This window comes from Quercus robur, chromosome 11, assembly GCF_932294415.1.
Source record: "Quercus robur chromosome 11, dhQueRobu3.1, whole genome shotgun sequence".
Lineage (NCBI taxonomy): Eukaryota > Viridiplantae > Streptophyta > Magnoliopsida > Fagales > Fagaceae > Quercus > Quercus robur.
The window spans coordinates 20,316,288-20,333,169 of record NC_065544.1 but is presented as its reverse complement, the minus strand read 5'-3'; the positions used below and the strand labels follow the sequence as shown (position 1 = coordinate 20,333,169).

Genomic DNA, 16,882 nt, shown 5'->3' with positions numbered 1-16,882 from the left:
GCAGTAGAGGGTGTGCAAACAAAAACAGATAGTAGGTACGTGGACTTTAAAATTTGAAAATAGAGAGTGGAGACCATATAAGGACGGAAAATAACAATAGGAAAGGGGAAGAAAATTTAAAAAACAGAGAGGGGAGAAGATAGAAGGGGGGAACAGAGTAAAAAGAAAAGAAGAAAAAAAAAAAAAAACTAGAGAGAACAGAGGATAAACATGGAGACTCCATTTTCGATTGATTTGGGAACTAAGATGTACCTGTCGTTTTTCATCTCCTAAAATCATTTTCACCACATCTCTTTGCATTCTAATTTTCAAAAAGCCTTCAAAACAAAAAAAGACATTGAGAGAGATTGAAATTTCTTGGGAGAAAACCCAATCTTGAGGGGGGACAAATCTAGAGCCAAGCTAACAAGTCCAATATCCAAGTTCTTGCTGTTAGCCAGGCCCACGTTGTACACAGATAGTTCAACACCTCTCCATCAACCATCGCCGGTGGAGCGTCGCGTGGTGGGAGGACCATCCTTTAGAGAACGCCGTTGTCGTCGCCATTCATCTCATTGGAGTCATCATCAAACTCGTCCAAGGAATTGCTGGGTATGTTTTCAACCTTCCCACTTCTTATTCTTGCGTGTTTCAGTCATTTGAAGCTTGGTTGTTTTGCTGGGTATTTGCTTTTCAGTTTGAATGTTAAAGCTTGAAGCTTGGCTGTCTTGTGAACAAAGAACAAAACTTGGTTGTAATAAAAGAAAGCTTTTATGATGACCTGTCAGAGGTAATAAAAGAAAGCTAAAAGTGAAAAGTGGGGTTAAATCATGTCATGTGACTTCTTACAAGATGTGATAAAAGACAGTTTTTTTTTTTTTTTTTTTTTACTGTAGCTAATCTCTACATGTTGCCTAGTCCCATGTTGTTTCCAACAACTTCCATGATTTCAGTTTCTACAAACAAAATAAAAAAAATATACTTTGTTTTGTTACTTCAAATTAGAGGCAAGTTCATGATTTCGGTTTCCACAAACATCAATAAAAATATACTTTATTATTATTACTTTTATTATCATCATCATCATTATTATTATTATTATATTTTTTACTTCAAATCAAAAGCAAGTCTATGTTTTCGGTTTCCACAAATAGAAATAAAAATATACTTTATTTTTACTTCAAATCAGAACCAAGTCACAAGCTAATCTGATTAAGCCCACTCTTCTCTTAGAAAAAGTAATCCCACTAGTTCCCTTAAAATGAAATCTTCTCATGTTGCTCAGATCATGACTTGGAAGAGTTTAAGCTTACACATGTTTTTTTTGTTTATATATATATATATATATATATATAGAGTAGTTGTTAATTTCTTTGTCATCATTTTGTTTCGTTATTAACTTGCTGCTTAATTTTATTATCGTTATCTTGTCTTATGATTTAGCTTCAAGCCACCATGTCATAAAATCAACTACTTGCTTGATTTGGTGTAACGAATTCGATTAATAATATTGTGCCCATTGAACGATTAATTGAACATCAAATAGTCCTTACTTATTTAGTAGAGACCAGTAGACTTACCGGGCATGCGTGGGTGCCTCATACCTTCTCACGACATAATTTGACACCCGAACTTGTCCTTGGTGGACGTAGACCATTTTCCTTATCTATTGAGTCAATCAAATAAAAAAGAAAGGGTTTTATTTCTTGTTTTATTTTCCCTTATAAAAAATAATAAAATAAGTGGCGACTCCTCAACTTTTTTTCAAACTCATGATTTTTCTAATAAAAGATACTCTCAAGATCAAACCTTTATTTTCTTAAAAACCCATCCCAAGGGGTGTCACGTGGCCATGTCCACAGTGTTCAATTCTTTTTGTTTTTTAGGAGAACACTCGACATTCTGTCATTCTTTGCTCCTCCCTTTAATCCATTCAAAAGATTGCCTCGTACCTAGTTTGAACTATAATTCAATATTTGGCTTTTAACCCTAATTATTTAACACCAAAACAAAGCTATAAAAAGAAACTTGAGGCTCACAAACACAATCTTTTAGTCAAACTAAAAAAAAGATAATTTACATGTCTCTGCAATGTTATTATTGTGTACTCCAAGAGTATACTTTCTCCCTCTCACATATGGGTCGTGGGTCTCACTCATTATGGGGTCCACCTCTATGTGAGAGGAAGAGAGTATACTCCCAGACTATTTAATAGTTTTCCATATCTACATGTTGTAAATTCGTAAGCTGTACTGATTAGAAATTAATTGGTTATGGTTTTGCAATTAAAAGATAAATATTTATTGATATATATATATATATATTAGTTTTCATTAAATTTGCAGAATTAATTTTTATTATGGATGGCAAATGTGAGGCGGCTGGTGTTAGTTGAGGTGATTGGATCTTAGGTCAGTGGTGTATGGTATTAGTTGGTCAATTTTGGGTTCTAAGAGACTTGGTATTTGTGGATGGCTGATTGGGTGGTTGTGGAAATTATGGATGGGTTTGACCACCACCAAAACCAAAGTGGTGAGCAGCATATATAGACATATAGGTAGGCGGTTTTGGTTTTATATTTTTATTTTATTTAAAAATAATAATAATGGACGTCATTTATAGATAACTTACAATTGGCATTGTGGTTAATCTTTCTTAATAACATATGAAACTTCAATACTAACATAGATATTGTCAAGCCTTTTAACTCAACTAGCACTTTATATTGTTTTTTATAGAAATATTTATAGTTCAAATCTCTCTCACAATTATTTGAATTATAAAAAATAAAAAAAAAATCTAATATAGACATCTCAAATCTCACAATTCTCTCTTGTTGCTCTCTTAAAATCTAAAATAATTATATTCTTAAAATAATTTGTGAAAAGCTTTATAGTTTAACTGGCACATTCTAGTGTTTCCATCAAGAACATTAAGAGTTTAAATCCCCCCACCTTTACTATCAAATATTAAAAAAGAAAAAAAAAAAAAAAAGGCTTATATACATCCTTTTCATTTATATAGGGTGGGGACTAGAATGGCAACTAGGAAAGAAAATGAAGAAAATAAAAAGAGTATAAAGAAATTGTAAGAAAGAATTATCGATTTTTTTTTAACACTAACATTTAATTAAAACTTTTGGTTGTCATATGTGCAATCACATCATATTATTATTAAGCAGTTATAAAGTGAAATTAATTAGGTACAATTCATTAGGATCCTCAATTAAATTCAAAGACATGTTTATATTAGCTAATGAAGCACAAATAATATTTTCTTTTCAAATGAAAATTAAATTCTATGCAACTATGTCTTTGAATTTAATTGAGAAACTTAATGTATTGTACATAAGAAATTGTATTTAAGTTTTACTTAAATAAAATGTTAAAGATCATATTTATATTGGTTTATGTTTATTATGTGTAATGGCCTAAGTGGCCTGATTCAGTATAAACTATAAACTACACCTAACCTTAGACTTTCTATTTTTTTGTGAAACACCTAATCCTAGACATTGTAGCATCTATATATGCCCTACTAAGGTTCTTTATATTACACATTGATGATAATAAACATGTACCCATCTAAAACTTCTATATCGTGGACGTAGGCCATTAGGTTAAACCATGTTATTCTCTTGTGTCCTATCTTTCTTTCCTTGCTTTCACATCTTCTTTTCAATAATTTTAACATAAAATAATCGTATTGGTATAGGTTTTATGAAGTAAGAAGTAAAATTAGTAATTAACTAATATGATTGGGCATATTAAAGAAATTGATTTATTCTAAAACGAATAACTTCAAAATATATACCCATACAAAAGAGCAGTTTTCATTTCAATAATTAAGTGTTAAGAGAACATTTTTTTTCCCACAATGATCTTAATGGTTAATTATTAATAAATTATCTAATATATCAACATATACGTAAAATAAAATATTTTTAATATACTTGTTATAAAATTGTGAGTTTGATGTGAAGGAGGGGAGTATGATGTTTTACCAACACTAGATATTTAATTATTATATATATATATATATATATATTCTTTTGTAAACACGATTAATTGATATAAAAAAAAGTGTAAAATAAATTGAATCAAAACACTTGGAGGCCGCACACCACGATAACACCAATCGATTCGATGCTTACCAAGGAGAAAACGCGTTTAGTTTCGTAATTACCAACTTCACCACTTTTTCAATCTCCATGGCAACTTCAAGAGCCAAGTCAATGTTTTCATGCCGGGCACATTCATTTCCTTTAATAAATAAAGAGACTAAAACCACAAACCCGATAGACTGTGCTCCCTATATATAAGGATTGACATATATTCCTCTTTCTTTCAAGCTTTTGCTTATTAAAAGTCATGGCTTTTTTGCTAAGTTCAAGCCAAACCAGTGTCAATTCATTGTTCTCTCTTTCACTTCCCATTAAACAACAGCGGCCTCGTGTGCTTGTCAATAGTGTTTCCTGCAGAGCCACCAAAGTTATTGGTAGTGAAAATAATTCAACCAATTTCTATGAGCTCCTTTCTTTGAGTCCAAACAACGCAAACATCAACGAGATAAAGAAAGCATACAGAAGCAAGGCTCTTCGATATCACCCTGATGTTTGTCCACCTCCCATGAAGGAAGAGTCGACCATAATGTTTGTTCAACTGAATGCTGCATACAAGACTCTGTCAGATCCTATGTTGCGCAAAGAGTATGATTGTGAATTGTTGGGGCTGAGAAATAATTATGGATCAACATTGAAGATGGATGTGGATGTTGCAAGAACTAGGTGGCAAGAACAAATTAATGGATTGAAAAGGAGGTCAAATCGTCGTACGGCTCAAAAGGAGGGGTCAAGGGGTAGTAGAATAAGGGCTCAGAATACGAGGAACAAGGACTAATATTTTCATTTTAAAAAAAAAATTACATGTCAATAGTTCTCAGGGTCTGGGCAATTTATCTGTTGTATTTGTTATTACTTTGTAATAGTTTGTTCTAAATTTATTTATTAACATTTTACACGTAAATATGAAACCACGTACAATACATCGTACGGAAGAATTCTTTATTTATTTATTTTAAAAATGCCAAATTCACAAACTTTTTCATTTCAAATTGTTGATGTGGTATGTGATTATTAGTAAGTGAAAAAATGATATTAGTGATGTAGCTTAAATGAGAACTAGTAAGAATTTGCCATGTCAATAATTTATAAAAATATTATAAAATAATTTACAATTGTAGCATTATTATTTATTTTTGAATGCTTCGATTTTTTAGCATAGATATCGACGTGTGAAGTATCTTTGATGTGTGGGGGTTATTGTTAAGATAATGTAATACCCATTCTTATTTGTATGTATGGTTTTGAACTTCAAAACTCAAATTAATTTATGCTGAAAATAGTTTCACAAATAAACAAGTTTTTATTGGACAAGTGTAAACCAAATAATTAGTACGTAAGAACATAAAAATAAAAAATAAAAAGAGAAGTTTAGGAAAAGTTGTATAGAATCATGGAAAAACGTTGACCTTAAAGGTTGATTTGTACAACCCAAAATAAAAATTTGGTGTGATTGGTTCTCAGCACTAAATAACATCCTAAGATCGGACTATAGTATTGACTTTTGTATTGGACTCACTTCCACACGCAAGATTTCAAGGAAAACCTTTTAATGTGCCTTTCCTTTACAATACATATGGTAGAATACTATTCACACAAGAGAAAATACATGGGAGATTGAAGAATAACACTTTCAAGAGAAGAAAAGTACAGTGTTATTGTTCAGAGAGAGAGAAAGAGAGAGTAATTAGTTCTAATGAAAATTAGGTGTTCTGATGGTGTGTAAAATAAGCCACTAAGTTAGTTAGATAACAATAAAATAGTAGCTTAGCTTAAAAAGAAAGCAAGATTCAATGTGCAGAAATAAATCTTAATTGCTCAAAATATCTTGAAAAAATAGCAAAAATAAAAGTCCAAAGTAAAATTGATCTGGACCTAGATGTTTGAGATGAGACAAGGTACGTACACGTGTGTTATAGATAAAATACAAGTTTATACTAGACCCATATATTAATATATCAAAGGAGGTTCATAATTGCTCATAAATACACGAATGAGCTCACTTCAAATGAATGTGAGTCTGAGTCTCTGACAATAAACTCAAAATATTTGGAACATGTGCACAAAAACAATTTATTCGAAGAAAAAGAAAATCTTATAAATAGGTGCCCTAGAAAAGAATAAGCCAAAACCACAAAAGACATCCACATTACCCAGAGGTGAAATATTTCTCAAATATGAAATTATCAAAACTGGAGGTTCATGGAGTAATTGAATTTATTTCAATGAAATTTAGGTTATGTTTAAAAAAGAATGGGTAATTATTACAATGAAATTTATTACTCCTACAAACAGTCGTCTTTGTTTCTTAGAGATTATTCAATAGAATTTATATTTATTACCAAATCCCTATTAATTATTGAATTTTAATGAGACCATATGCACTTTGGATAAGTAATCTTGCTGACCGCAAAAATCTTTATTTCTCTTCTCTCTTTTGTGCTTGTAATTTTTTTTTTTTTTTGTTTTTTTTGAGAAGAAGTAATTTTCTTTATTTGATTTTATGGGATGGGCTAACAGTACTATATCATACATACAAGAAATCTAAGAGCAAATAACCTATATATAAAATAAAATAGATGGGGATCGTTGTCTAGATGGGGATCTTAATTTAGATGAGCATCATTGCCTTCCAGGTGAATAGGGGAGAAAATCATCAAGATGCAAAATACTAACAGTGCATTTGGTTGGGCAGAGAAATGAGAGAATAAAATGGGTATAGAGAAAATAGACAATAGATTGATAAACATGATCCCTTATTTGGTAGAGTATAGTGGAAGAAGGGGAAAAAAAAGTGAAAAATGATTATATTTTATTCGGACCATAATTTCTGATCTTTCTAAAATGTTAGTAAATAAGAGAGAAAAGTCTTACATAGATGATTTAGCAATCTTATTCCTTTAGTTTATTATATTACAAATACATTAATAATAATTTATATAAGATTGGTTGATTTCTCTGCACCTTTTTCTCAAACCTTTATAATGATAAACTTTATACACTTTAATTTCTCCTCTTTTTCCCTCAAATCTTCTATCCACTCTACGAAATAAAACCTAAAAAAAATTGATTCAAAGGAAAGGAATAACAAAATAAGTACAAAGAAACTCAGAGAGTCAGAGTTCATTGAAAAGAAAATGAGTGGATGAAAAAGAAAAAAGCAAAAGACAAAAGAAACAAGATGCCCAACGACCAACGTTATATGGCCATTCTACTTAAAAAGATTAGGGCTCCCCAGAACTGAAAATAAATTTGCTAACAGCTATGAAAACTATCAAACACTCCACACTATTTCACAATTTAAACACCACCCCAGCTTCACACCTTAACTAGCTATTTGCATTCTTTCACAACACCCTCGCTCGTAATATATATTATGGCAGTTCTTTAATTCTCGGCGACAGCATTTCAATAGCATCTGCAACTGTGAGAAAGATCATGTCTTCACCGATCTTTTTTGTAAACGCGGATGCATGCAGCTTTTCGGTCACGATTGCCCCAGGGTTTGCTAAAACAAGCTGTTACAAAACCATGATCAAATTATTGTCACTAATACTTTTGGTTCTCTAATAAACTTCACACTGATGAGTGAAATTCAAATCCTAATTCTTCTCATAAAATGATAACATATAACTTAAATTGTGCTACAATATTCTTGGCATATCTGTTAATGAGTAAAATTATAGTCTAGTATGTAGAAAAAAAAAAAGAAAAAAATAAATAAACAAACCCTACAATTAAAGTGTTTAAATGGGGTATGGTTTTCATCAAAGAAGTTTATTTAGGATTATTCAGAAGAAATATGAATTGTTTGCCATAACCAGCTAGGTAGTTACATATAATTTGAAATTTATTAGATTATAAGGAAATTTAATTTTGGTGAAACGTGTTGTACATGTTAGGTAGCTAGGTTTACTTGTCTAACAAAATTTAGATAATTAATGCTTCAACTTGGAGTATTCTGTGTTGACAAAGAAAATGCAGTGGATGTAAATCAATGCCAATTAGTGAACATATAATATATGAAACAGTAGAAGTCCTAGACAAATATCAAGATATATCTAAACACAGTTGAGAAAGCAAATAATAGGCACATAATTTCTGAGTTTAAATTAATCTTACCTTAACATCTCTGTTCTGAAGTGTCTTATGTAACTCTTCGAAGGAATGGATGCCACTGGTGTCAATATCAGTAACAGCTGCAAGATTGTGAATCATATGAATATATTCCTCTAGTAAGTATTAGAACCAATTCCATAAGGACCATGACTAAACAAATTGCTTACGTGACATTTCAACGACGAGATATTTGATTCTGGGTCCACTGTTTATCTTCAAAACTTCTTCTTCATTGCTTAGCCATCTCAAAATCCTGCAAGAAATTGGATTTAACAACTGTCTACTGGACTAGAGTTCTTACTTTCAATTTTTCCATTGTAGTCTATTGAACAAAACTAGGCCATTTTTTTTCCCTTTCTATGACTTTGGAGGTTCTTATGTTTGCTAAAAGTATTCCTTATTATATGTAGAAATTATCACAAAACTTCCATGAAAAAGTCCGGGGATCATAACAGACACAAAAGCCCTACATGCCTAGGTAATCGTTTATTTATGTGCAAAATCTATGCTTTTTATGCTCACATGTGGGCAGGAGGAGGTAATATCTTATGTTTGGATTGCATGTAGTGGAAAGGTAAAATCCTTTTTTCGGAAGATAGGGGGCCATGCCCTCCAATTGATGAAAAAAAAAAAAAAAAAACCCTTAATCTTAACAATTTTAATTCGGCAAAAAATATATATATATACAGGGCTGTTAATTTGTCATAGAAAGAGAGTCTCAAAATACCTCTCCTTAATATAGTTGGAGTTTGAAAAGTAGATAGCAGAATCAACTCGAATAATCAGAATTCCAGAAACAGTTTTTGCAGTAGAATATTGTTCCACATTCCTGTAAACATGAGTCCCTGGGAGATTCCCAAGTACAGCAGTTCGTGGCCTTGTAACCTGTAGGAGGATTTTGGCAAAGGATATAGCCACCTACCATAACAAAAGGTAAGAGTTTTCAGTGAGAAAATCAAAAGATGAAACACTCAAAAATGGGATTGAGTATTTTTATTCAAAACACAACTTTTGTTGAGTTCTTACATACCGCAATTAAAAGGCCTATCTCCACACTTTTAAAGACCACACCAAAGAAGGCTCCCATACAAGCAAGAAAATCGAATTTATCAATCTTCCATAGTAGTATCGCAGCTGGAATGTCAACTAGGGGAAACACCGCTGCAATGATGATAGAAGCAAGTACAGCATTTGGGGTGTACTTAAACAATGGTGTGATGAGTTCCAATGTTAGAAGAACAACACAAGACATCACAATGTTGGCAACTGCTGTGTTGCAGCCAGCCATGAAATTTACTGCAGAGCGAGAGAATGATCCTGCATGCACACGATGAAGATGATTAATAAAATGTTGAAAGAAATTAATCTGTGATTAAAATTTAGAGGCTCAGAAATATATAATTTCAATTTGAGTACATTTTTACACACCTGTAGCTACATAACAAGATGTCATGGAGCCAACAATGTTCATAGTTCCCATTGCCACCATTTCTTTGTTCCCATCCACATTGTAGTCCTTCACAGCAGCAAATGTTCTAGCAATCGCTATAGCTTCCTAGAATCCAACAGATTTGGCTTTAATATTGGAGAGTATTATTAGGCTGATTTCTCTTAATGATTGTAAAGAAATTAGCTTACCGTCAATGCTATTAAACCAGCAACCACACCGATCTTAAAACCTTTGAGAAGTAAATCTCCAGTCCAATAGATTTCTTGAGCAGATGATGGGTTTATGCCCTTTTTTATATATTTCACCTGACACAGTAAAAGAAACCGCAATGTGAGCTTGCCAAATCCTTTTTGTGGCAAGCTAAACACAAAATCAAAATGATAAAATTAAGAGTACTTACAATTGCTACACCTTCCTTATCAGCACGAGTAATATATACACAAAATGTGGCTACCATGACGGAGGTCAATGGAGCAATAGCAGATACCCAAAATAATTTGGGGTATTTTTTGGCCTGTGCCAATATCAAAGAAAAAGTCCATAACAATGAAAATGATTTAATTTAGGTAACATAGGAATTGAAGAATAAAAATCCTCTACCCACATAGTATTCTAGTTTATATTCCACCAAAGAATTTCTATTTTTTATTTTTCTTTATGAAGTAGATAAAATGAAAATTAAAAAAAAAAAAAATCCCTATAGTTGAGAGAGTATAAAGTGAAATATCAAGAGTGAAACATAGTATTTTTATTAGAAATAGGATACTTACAATGTACTTGGTGAGCAAAAGGAAGGCCAAGAATGACAACCCAATTACTATGGTCTGCCAGTTCCACTGTACAACAAGTTAGAAAGTCATTCACACTCACTCATGGGATTTTCCGACCCATAATAAACATTGACATCATTTGATGAAGAGAGAGAAAAAAAATAAAAATAACGTTACAAATTCTGTACCCCATGATGTACTGATCCAAAAACTGAATGCATCACTGAAATAATGTCAGTCTTCTTTGTGAAGTTTGTTATACCAAGAAGACCTTTGAGCTGTTGAAGGCCTATGGTAATGGCAGCCCCAGCCATGAATCCAACAATGGCAGCATGAGACAGAAAGTCAATTAAGAAACCCAATCTGCAAGCAATGGTCAAACCATCATTTTAATGTTAGGGAGATTACAAATTTTATTTTATAACAAAAAGTAATTTAACCATTAAATGAATGTTAAAATCTACCAATTATAGGTATTAAAGTCAAATATGTAGTACCCTTTAGCATTTTCAACTTGATATAGCTATCTAAAAAGTCTATAGCTGAATTGTCAAAGAACAACAGCTAATAAAAGAATAATATACCTGAAAAATCCAAGTGCGAATTGAGTGACTCCAGCAAAAAAGGTAGCAGTGAATACAAGACGCCTATAAGCAAGAGCATTTTTCTGTGGATCAATCTCATTCTGCGCCATAGTTCCAATCAAAAGAGACACCACGGCCACTGGTCCTATGGCAATATCTCTGGAGCTACCCATGAAGGCATAAATAAGAGGTGGAACAAAGCTAGAGTCTAGAGAAAAGTCAACAACAAACAACATTAATTATTGATTAATAAAGCAGAACATATTGTAGCAAAAAAAAACCGAGGATGTTTATGAGAAACAAGGAAACTCACATAACCCATATTGGGGATCAAGATTTGCAAGCTTTGCATATGCAATATCCTAGTAGGAAAAATATTTGAGCATCATTAGAAATGGAAACTGAAAATTAATATATATAGCTAAGCTTATTTTGTTTTATGGAAATATTTTTCACTCACCTGAGGGACACACAGGCTAGCTATGGTGAGTCCAGCAATCAGGTCACCTCTGAACTTTTCCAGATTGTAGCTTCTTGCCCATTCAAGAATCGGGAAAATAGCTTGGAGTACAAGAAAAAACCTTGTATGACTTTTTTGGCCCCGAAAAGCTTTTAAGGGTTCATCGTGGAAGAAAGTTTCCTTGATAACAGTTTGAAATTCAGTGAGAAGATTTTGCTGAGGAGGCCTTTCCACCTTGTGAATATGAGAAGAAGGTTGTGGATGGCGTCGCGATGAAGGGCCGCTCCCGATCTCCATCTCGTGAGTAACACGCCCACTCATTTGAGCCAGAAACTAGTTAGCTCTAGTATATGTATATCAAACCTATATTAAAACAATGGGGCAGAGAAAATTGAATAGAACTTAGAAAATACTGCTAAAAATGATTTTATTCAACGGAAGCAAATTGTAACAAGTTAATGGTTACTAACTGTGGAAAGTAAGGCTGAGTTAAGCTGATAGATAAAGATGGAAGTACAAGGTACAGGGAAGTAAGTTCTTATTGCTTATATATATAGGCAAGCCTAAGCTTTTTGGTTTATTTATTATTTCGTCTGATATGACCAATTACTTAGCATCTAGCCGTCACGACTATGATGTATACAAAGGTTGACTTTCTCAAAAATTAACCTACAATTAGCGATTAATTTCAAGCTTTCAATAATATGATTGGATTTGTTTTTAACTGTCACTCAATATTATTATTATCAATTTATTTCTCTTTAACTTTTTATTTATATTTTATGGTACCTTTATCATTCTTGTTCCCCTTAAAATAATATATATATATATATATATATATACACAATACTTACGTATTGTTCCTTAGATTCCCCTTTTAAAATTTTGTTATGTGAATTTTTCCTTATGAGATAGAAGTATATTTTTTAATTAAATAGACACATGATTCAATCTTAAGTGGGAAATCTAAGGAACAACACCTAAGGTATTGTACCTAAATTTTGTCATATATATGTGTGTGTATGCGAGCGCATGTATATATTATAAGTACTATTTTTAAAGGAAAATGAGTGGTTGATCGTAAAAAAGCATTAAATGCGAAGATATAGGTAAACGTGGAGGGTTGGTGTGGCACATAAGGCCCATTTCTGGTACCCACAATTGTATTTGATTGAGTTTAGGTAGCGGAGGTGGAGACAAATGAACCAGAGCCCTTTTGATTGAGATCAATATTGAGATTCCACAAGGACAGAAGCAGGGATAGCAGGAGCGCTCTACAACAAAATGTAACTATAGTGACGAATTTTAGTGGCAAACATTTTTTCGTCACAAAAAAGTACCAAATAGTGACAAAATTTATATTTCTTCGCTATTTATAAAAAAAAATTAGTAACATTTAACAACGAAACTTAGATTTCGTCACTATAGGTTGTGTTGAATGAAACCAAATTGATCTACAGCGACGAATTTGTTCGACACTAAAAGTTTAAATTTTTTGCGACAAACACTTTTGTCACTAACCTCGTTTGGGAGGAGGGAATGGAAAGGAATGAAAAGAATCATTTTAGAATATTCTTCCATTCCCTTGTTTGAGAGTTTTAATGGAGGGAATGGAAAGCTCATTTTCTTGTTTGGGAGTTTAAGTAGGAGGGAATGGAATGGGTAGGAGGGAGCACTCATTCCTCTCTATTCCCTTAAAACCTCAAATTTTCATTCCCCCCGAAATTGGGAGGAATGGGAGAGAATGAAATTAGATTTAATGATTTTTTTATTAAAACTCCCAAATTACCCCTATATATTCAATTCTTTATTTTAAAATAGGGGTCTAATAGTAATATTATCATAAAATGATTTCATTCCATTCCCTCCATGTTACTCCCAAACAATATTACTTACACTTTATTCATTTTCATTTCTTTCCATTCCTTTATTTTAAAACATCCAATCAAGGTTACTTAATTTCATTTCATTCCATTCTTTTCCATTTCTTTCCATTACTTAAATACATTTCATTCCATTCCATTCTATTCATTTCCATTCCCTTATGATCATTCAATTTCATTCCATTCCATTCCATTCCCTTATGAACTCCGAAACGGACAATCAGGGAAGAAAATAAGTCATCACTGAAAGGAAAAACCAAAACATTAGTTTTATTATCTACGATGAATTCGAGTTCGTTGCTAAAGGCAGGCAATAGCGACGAAACCCAAGTCATCACTAAAGAGGTCATATATATATCACACATTCATCAGCCCCTTTTTTTCACTTCACATTCAACCCTTTTTTTTTCCCACTCATTCTCTCCCTCACACCGTTGACTCCCAGCCCGCCGACGCCGACTTTGACCCAGCCCACTGGCGTCGACCTAGCCCCCCGCCAATGACGTCAACCCAGTCCCTCATCACTGTCGCCGTGACCAGCCTTTTTTTTTTTTTTTTTTTCCCTGCTCACTCACTCTGATTCACTCTCACTCACTCACAGCGCCAACGCCGATGCCAATGCTAACCTAGCCCATCGACGCCATCAACAACAACGACATCCCCAAATGACGCCGTCGAGCTTGACTCCTACATCGCCGTTCAAGAGATCGATGGTTCTGCTCCCACTCCCAAAACAAGGTACCCCCTCATCTCATCTCATCTCTTTGTTGCAATTTTCAGATCTCGAGTTTTTTAGATAAAAATCCTCTTGATGATTAAAAGAGAAGAAGTATTTTTTTTCTTTGTTTGTTTGTTTGTTTGTTTGTTTTTTTTTTTTAATTTTATATGTATTAATATTTTGGACATGCTTGAGGTACTTTTTGTCTTTTAGTTTCCTTTATGTAATCAAAGTTCTTGCATTAGCAATTTGGCATCATTAGCAAATGTGTGAGAAGATTCGTGGAAAAAGGGTATTGAAAGTTTCAGGTCTATTTGGCTTGGTGGGGACTAAAGAGAAGCTACTTGGAAATTGCTTGATCTTTAGCTCCTTCTCATTTTACCCAACATTTTTTTGGATTGGAGAGACACCACCAAAAATAGGAAGCTTATAATTTATTTATGGAAATTTATTATTGTTATTTATGGATTGGAATGTTATATGATAAGTACACAAGAAGCATCAATTGATTCAATTATATAAATATATAAATTTATATATATATATATATATATAAATGTACAGGTATCTTAATTGCCATAAATATTCCAAATTGAAAATTGAAGTACAATGAGGCATATACTAAATAAATATTCTTGGAATGTATATTGAATTTTATAAAATTATTTTTCTTTTTATGATTGGTCTTGGTTTTAGTAAAACTCCTTTTTAAGTTTATTCATTCTGTGTACTGTTATTTCTTGATTTTTGTTTCTCTACCAAAGAAAAAAAAAGGAACGTAATAAAAAGAGAGAATAAATTAGAAAATCAAATTTAGATCAAGCTTTCTAGTCTTTAGTAGGAAGATGCTTTTAGATGATACAAAATTTGCTGTCAAGATCAAAGTTGTCCAATACTATAAGGACATAGCCTTGAAGTGATACTTGCCATTTTTTAACACATATCTTGCCCATGTTGCATCCATTACAATTGAGCACTTCCCTTGGTCAGCTTCCAACCCCCATTCCCTTTAGGTTTTTACCTTTTTAGTTTAAAGACACAACTTTTGTCATGACTCTGAAATTGTTGGTTGTAACTTGTAAATAGTGGAGAAAAAAGTAGTGAGTTCATGTGAAAGTAATTGTCCACCACTCACAGTTGACCACTTCATTAAGTTGTGACAAAATTTCTAATTATAGAAGAACTGTTTTACCTTTCTATTGGTTACATTTTTTTTATGCTCATTGAAAGTGCAACATTTTTTTTTTTGGGGTGAATTTCGATATTAAAGGAGTCGGCGATCTCGAGTTTGAAGGGGTGGTTGGCGAATCCGGTGATTGTGAGCAACCCGATTCTGAGGTTGATTGCTGGGATCGTGTTTACAATAAGGCTCTTAAGCACACCAACGCTGGTGGCACTATGGAACTGTAAGTCTTAAATTTTGAAAAATAAAAAATTTGGGATTAAGGTTGTTGTTTAGTATTAGATTAGTAGAGTTATTGATATAGTAATAAAAGACTAGAGTAGGAATAAATCAAAATTAGACATTATTGTGCTTCACAATAAATCAAAGAGACAAGAGCTAGGAACCAAGAGGAGCGAGTTAGGGACAAAGAGGTGCGAGCTAAGCAAGAAAATGTCCAAAAGAATATTCTTAAATTTTTGAGGAGCAAGGGTTATGATGAGGTTCTTACCTATGAGGGTGGTTCATCTTCAAGTTAAAACAATTATTGGTTAGTACTTTTTTTTAGCAATTGACTCGTACTACATTGTGTGACTACTTTTTTTGATGCATTATTTGAAACTAATTGTATTATATTACACTTGAAAATCTATATTTGCTTTCTACAACTTATACATTAGGAGTTGTGGCTACTCTTAATGCATTGTTAGAAATGTTTCTTATAATATAGTTAATATTTTTACTTTACAATTTTAATGTAGTATTGTTTTTATATTTGTGCAGATTTCTTATTGGTGGCTTTTAGGGGATTTACTTTTGGCATTACTTGAAGACATATGAGGACATCTTCTGTTGATTATAATTATATTATGCTACACTTTTTGTATTGTATGTATGTGTTGCAAACAATTATTGTATGGAAGAAGTTTGAATTGAATACTTGTTTTATTTTTTACTTGTGGAATGTATGGATCATTTTTTTTTTTTTTTTTTTATAAATGTGTTGTTGAAATAAATGTGTTATTTAAATGTGATGTTTTAATAATGTAATGACATGTTACAAATTAATATCAAAGCCATGAAAAAAAAAAAATAGAAAATAAGTTTTAGCGACGAATTTTTCCATCACAAATATAGCAACAAAAAATTGTTTTAGTAATGAAATATTTCGTCACTAAATGTAGCAGAATTTTGTAAAAAATGGTTTTAGTGACGAAAATTTTCGTCGCTATAATTCTGGTGATTCAATATTTTCAATTTTTGATGTTGATATCCCAAAATTTTAAAATGCTTATATAAAATCTTGACAAATCAACCCCAAAAAAATTGAACTTACTATTAGAAAGAGGATCACTCAAGTTTTTGGATTTAAAATCAAAACATGGACCAAAATATATTGTAAATGAACCAAACTGTTTATAAATAGCTTGAGCACGACTTAAGAAAATACTTGTTTATGTTCGTTTATTTGGCAAGAAAACCAAACTCCAGCCTAAATTTAGGCTCAATTATTAAATGAATCAAGTTTGAACATTATAATGTATTCATGAACAAACTCGTGAATATGAGACTTGATTTAAATATATAATATTATATTGTTACGTATATACTTGTCTAAAAATATAATACATTTATAG

At 32.1% G+C, this 16,882-nt stretch overlaps 2 protein-coding genes and 1 long non-coding RNA gene across 5 annotated transcripts in view; 2 read left to right on the top strand and 1 right to left on the bottom strand.

Annotated features, from left to right (window-relative positions):
* Nucleotides 1-4,284: 4,284 nt before the first annotated feature.
* On the top strand, nt 4,285-5,048 carry LOC126707336 (chaperone protein dnaJ 20, chloroplastic-like). Its single transcript, XM_050406943.1, has one exon. The coding sequence runs from the start codon at nt 4,350-4,352 to the stop codon at nt 4,875-4,877; it is 528 nt and encodes a 175-aa protein (XP_050262900.1). The 5' UTR covers nt 4,285-4,349; the 3' UTR covers nt 4,878-5,048.
* Nucleotides 5,049-7,149: 2,101 nt separating this feature from the next.
* LOC126707333 (high affinity sulfate transporter 2-like) overlaps nt 7,150-16,882 on the bottom strand; it is a 53,231-nt gene continuing 43,498 nt past the window's right edge. Inside the window, exons 1-14 of one of the 3 annotated variants that reach the window (XM_050406939.1) lie at nt 11,953-12,020; nt 11,483-11,845; nt 11,336-11,384; nt 11,023-11,230; nt 10,627-10,801; nt 10,439-10,504; nt 10,069-10,182; nt 9,857-9,973; nt 9,647-9,773; nt 9,249-9,535; nt 8,946-9,136; nt 8,386-8,471; nt 8,222-8,298; nt 7,150-7,617 (exon numbers count right to left, since the gene is read on the bottom strand). In XM_050406939.1, coding sequence (XP_050262896.1) covers nt 7,474-7,617; nt 8,222-8,298; nt 8,386-8,471; nt 8,946-9,136; nt 9,249-9,535; nt 9,647-9,773; nt 9,857-9,973; nt 10,069-10,182; nt 10,439-10,504; nt 10,627-10,801; nt 11,023-11,230; nt 11,336-11,384; nt 11,483-11,803 — 1,962 coding nt within the window. In that variant the 5' untranslated portion in view covers nt 11,804-11,845; nt 11,953-12,020 and the 3' untranslated portion in view covers nt 7,150-7,473. Of the gene's footprint in view, nt 7,618-8,221; nt 8,299-8,385; nt 8,472-8,945; nt 9,137-9,248; nt 9,536-9,646; nt 9,774-9,856; nt 9,974-10,068; nt 10,183-10,438; nt 10,505-10,626; nt 10,802-11,022; nt 11,231-11,335; nt 11,385-11,482; nt 11,846-11,952; nt 12,021-16,882 lie in introns of those variants that run through there. The other 2 variants (XM_050406937.1, XM_050406938.1) reach the window with 2 other exon arrangements.
* Nucleotides 13,912-16,144, top strand: LOC126707337 (uncharacterized). Its single transcript, XR_007648904.1, has 3 exons — nt 13,912-14,103; nt 15,354-15,795; nt 16,029-16,144. It is a non-coding gene; the product is annotated as an uncharacterized LOC126707337 (long non-coding RNA).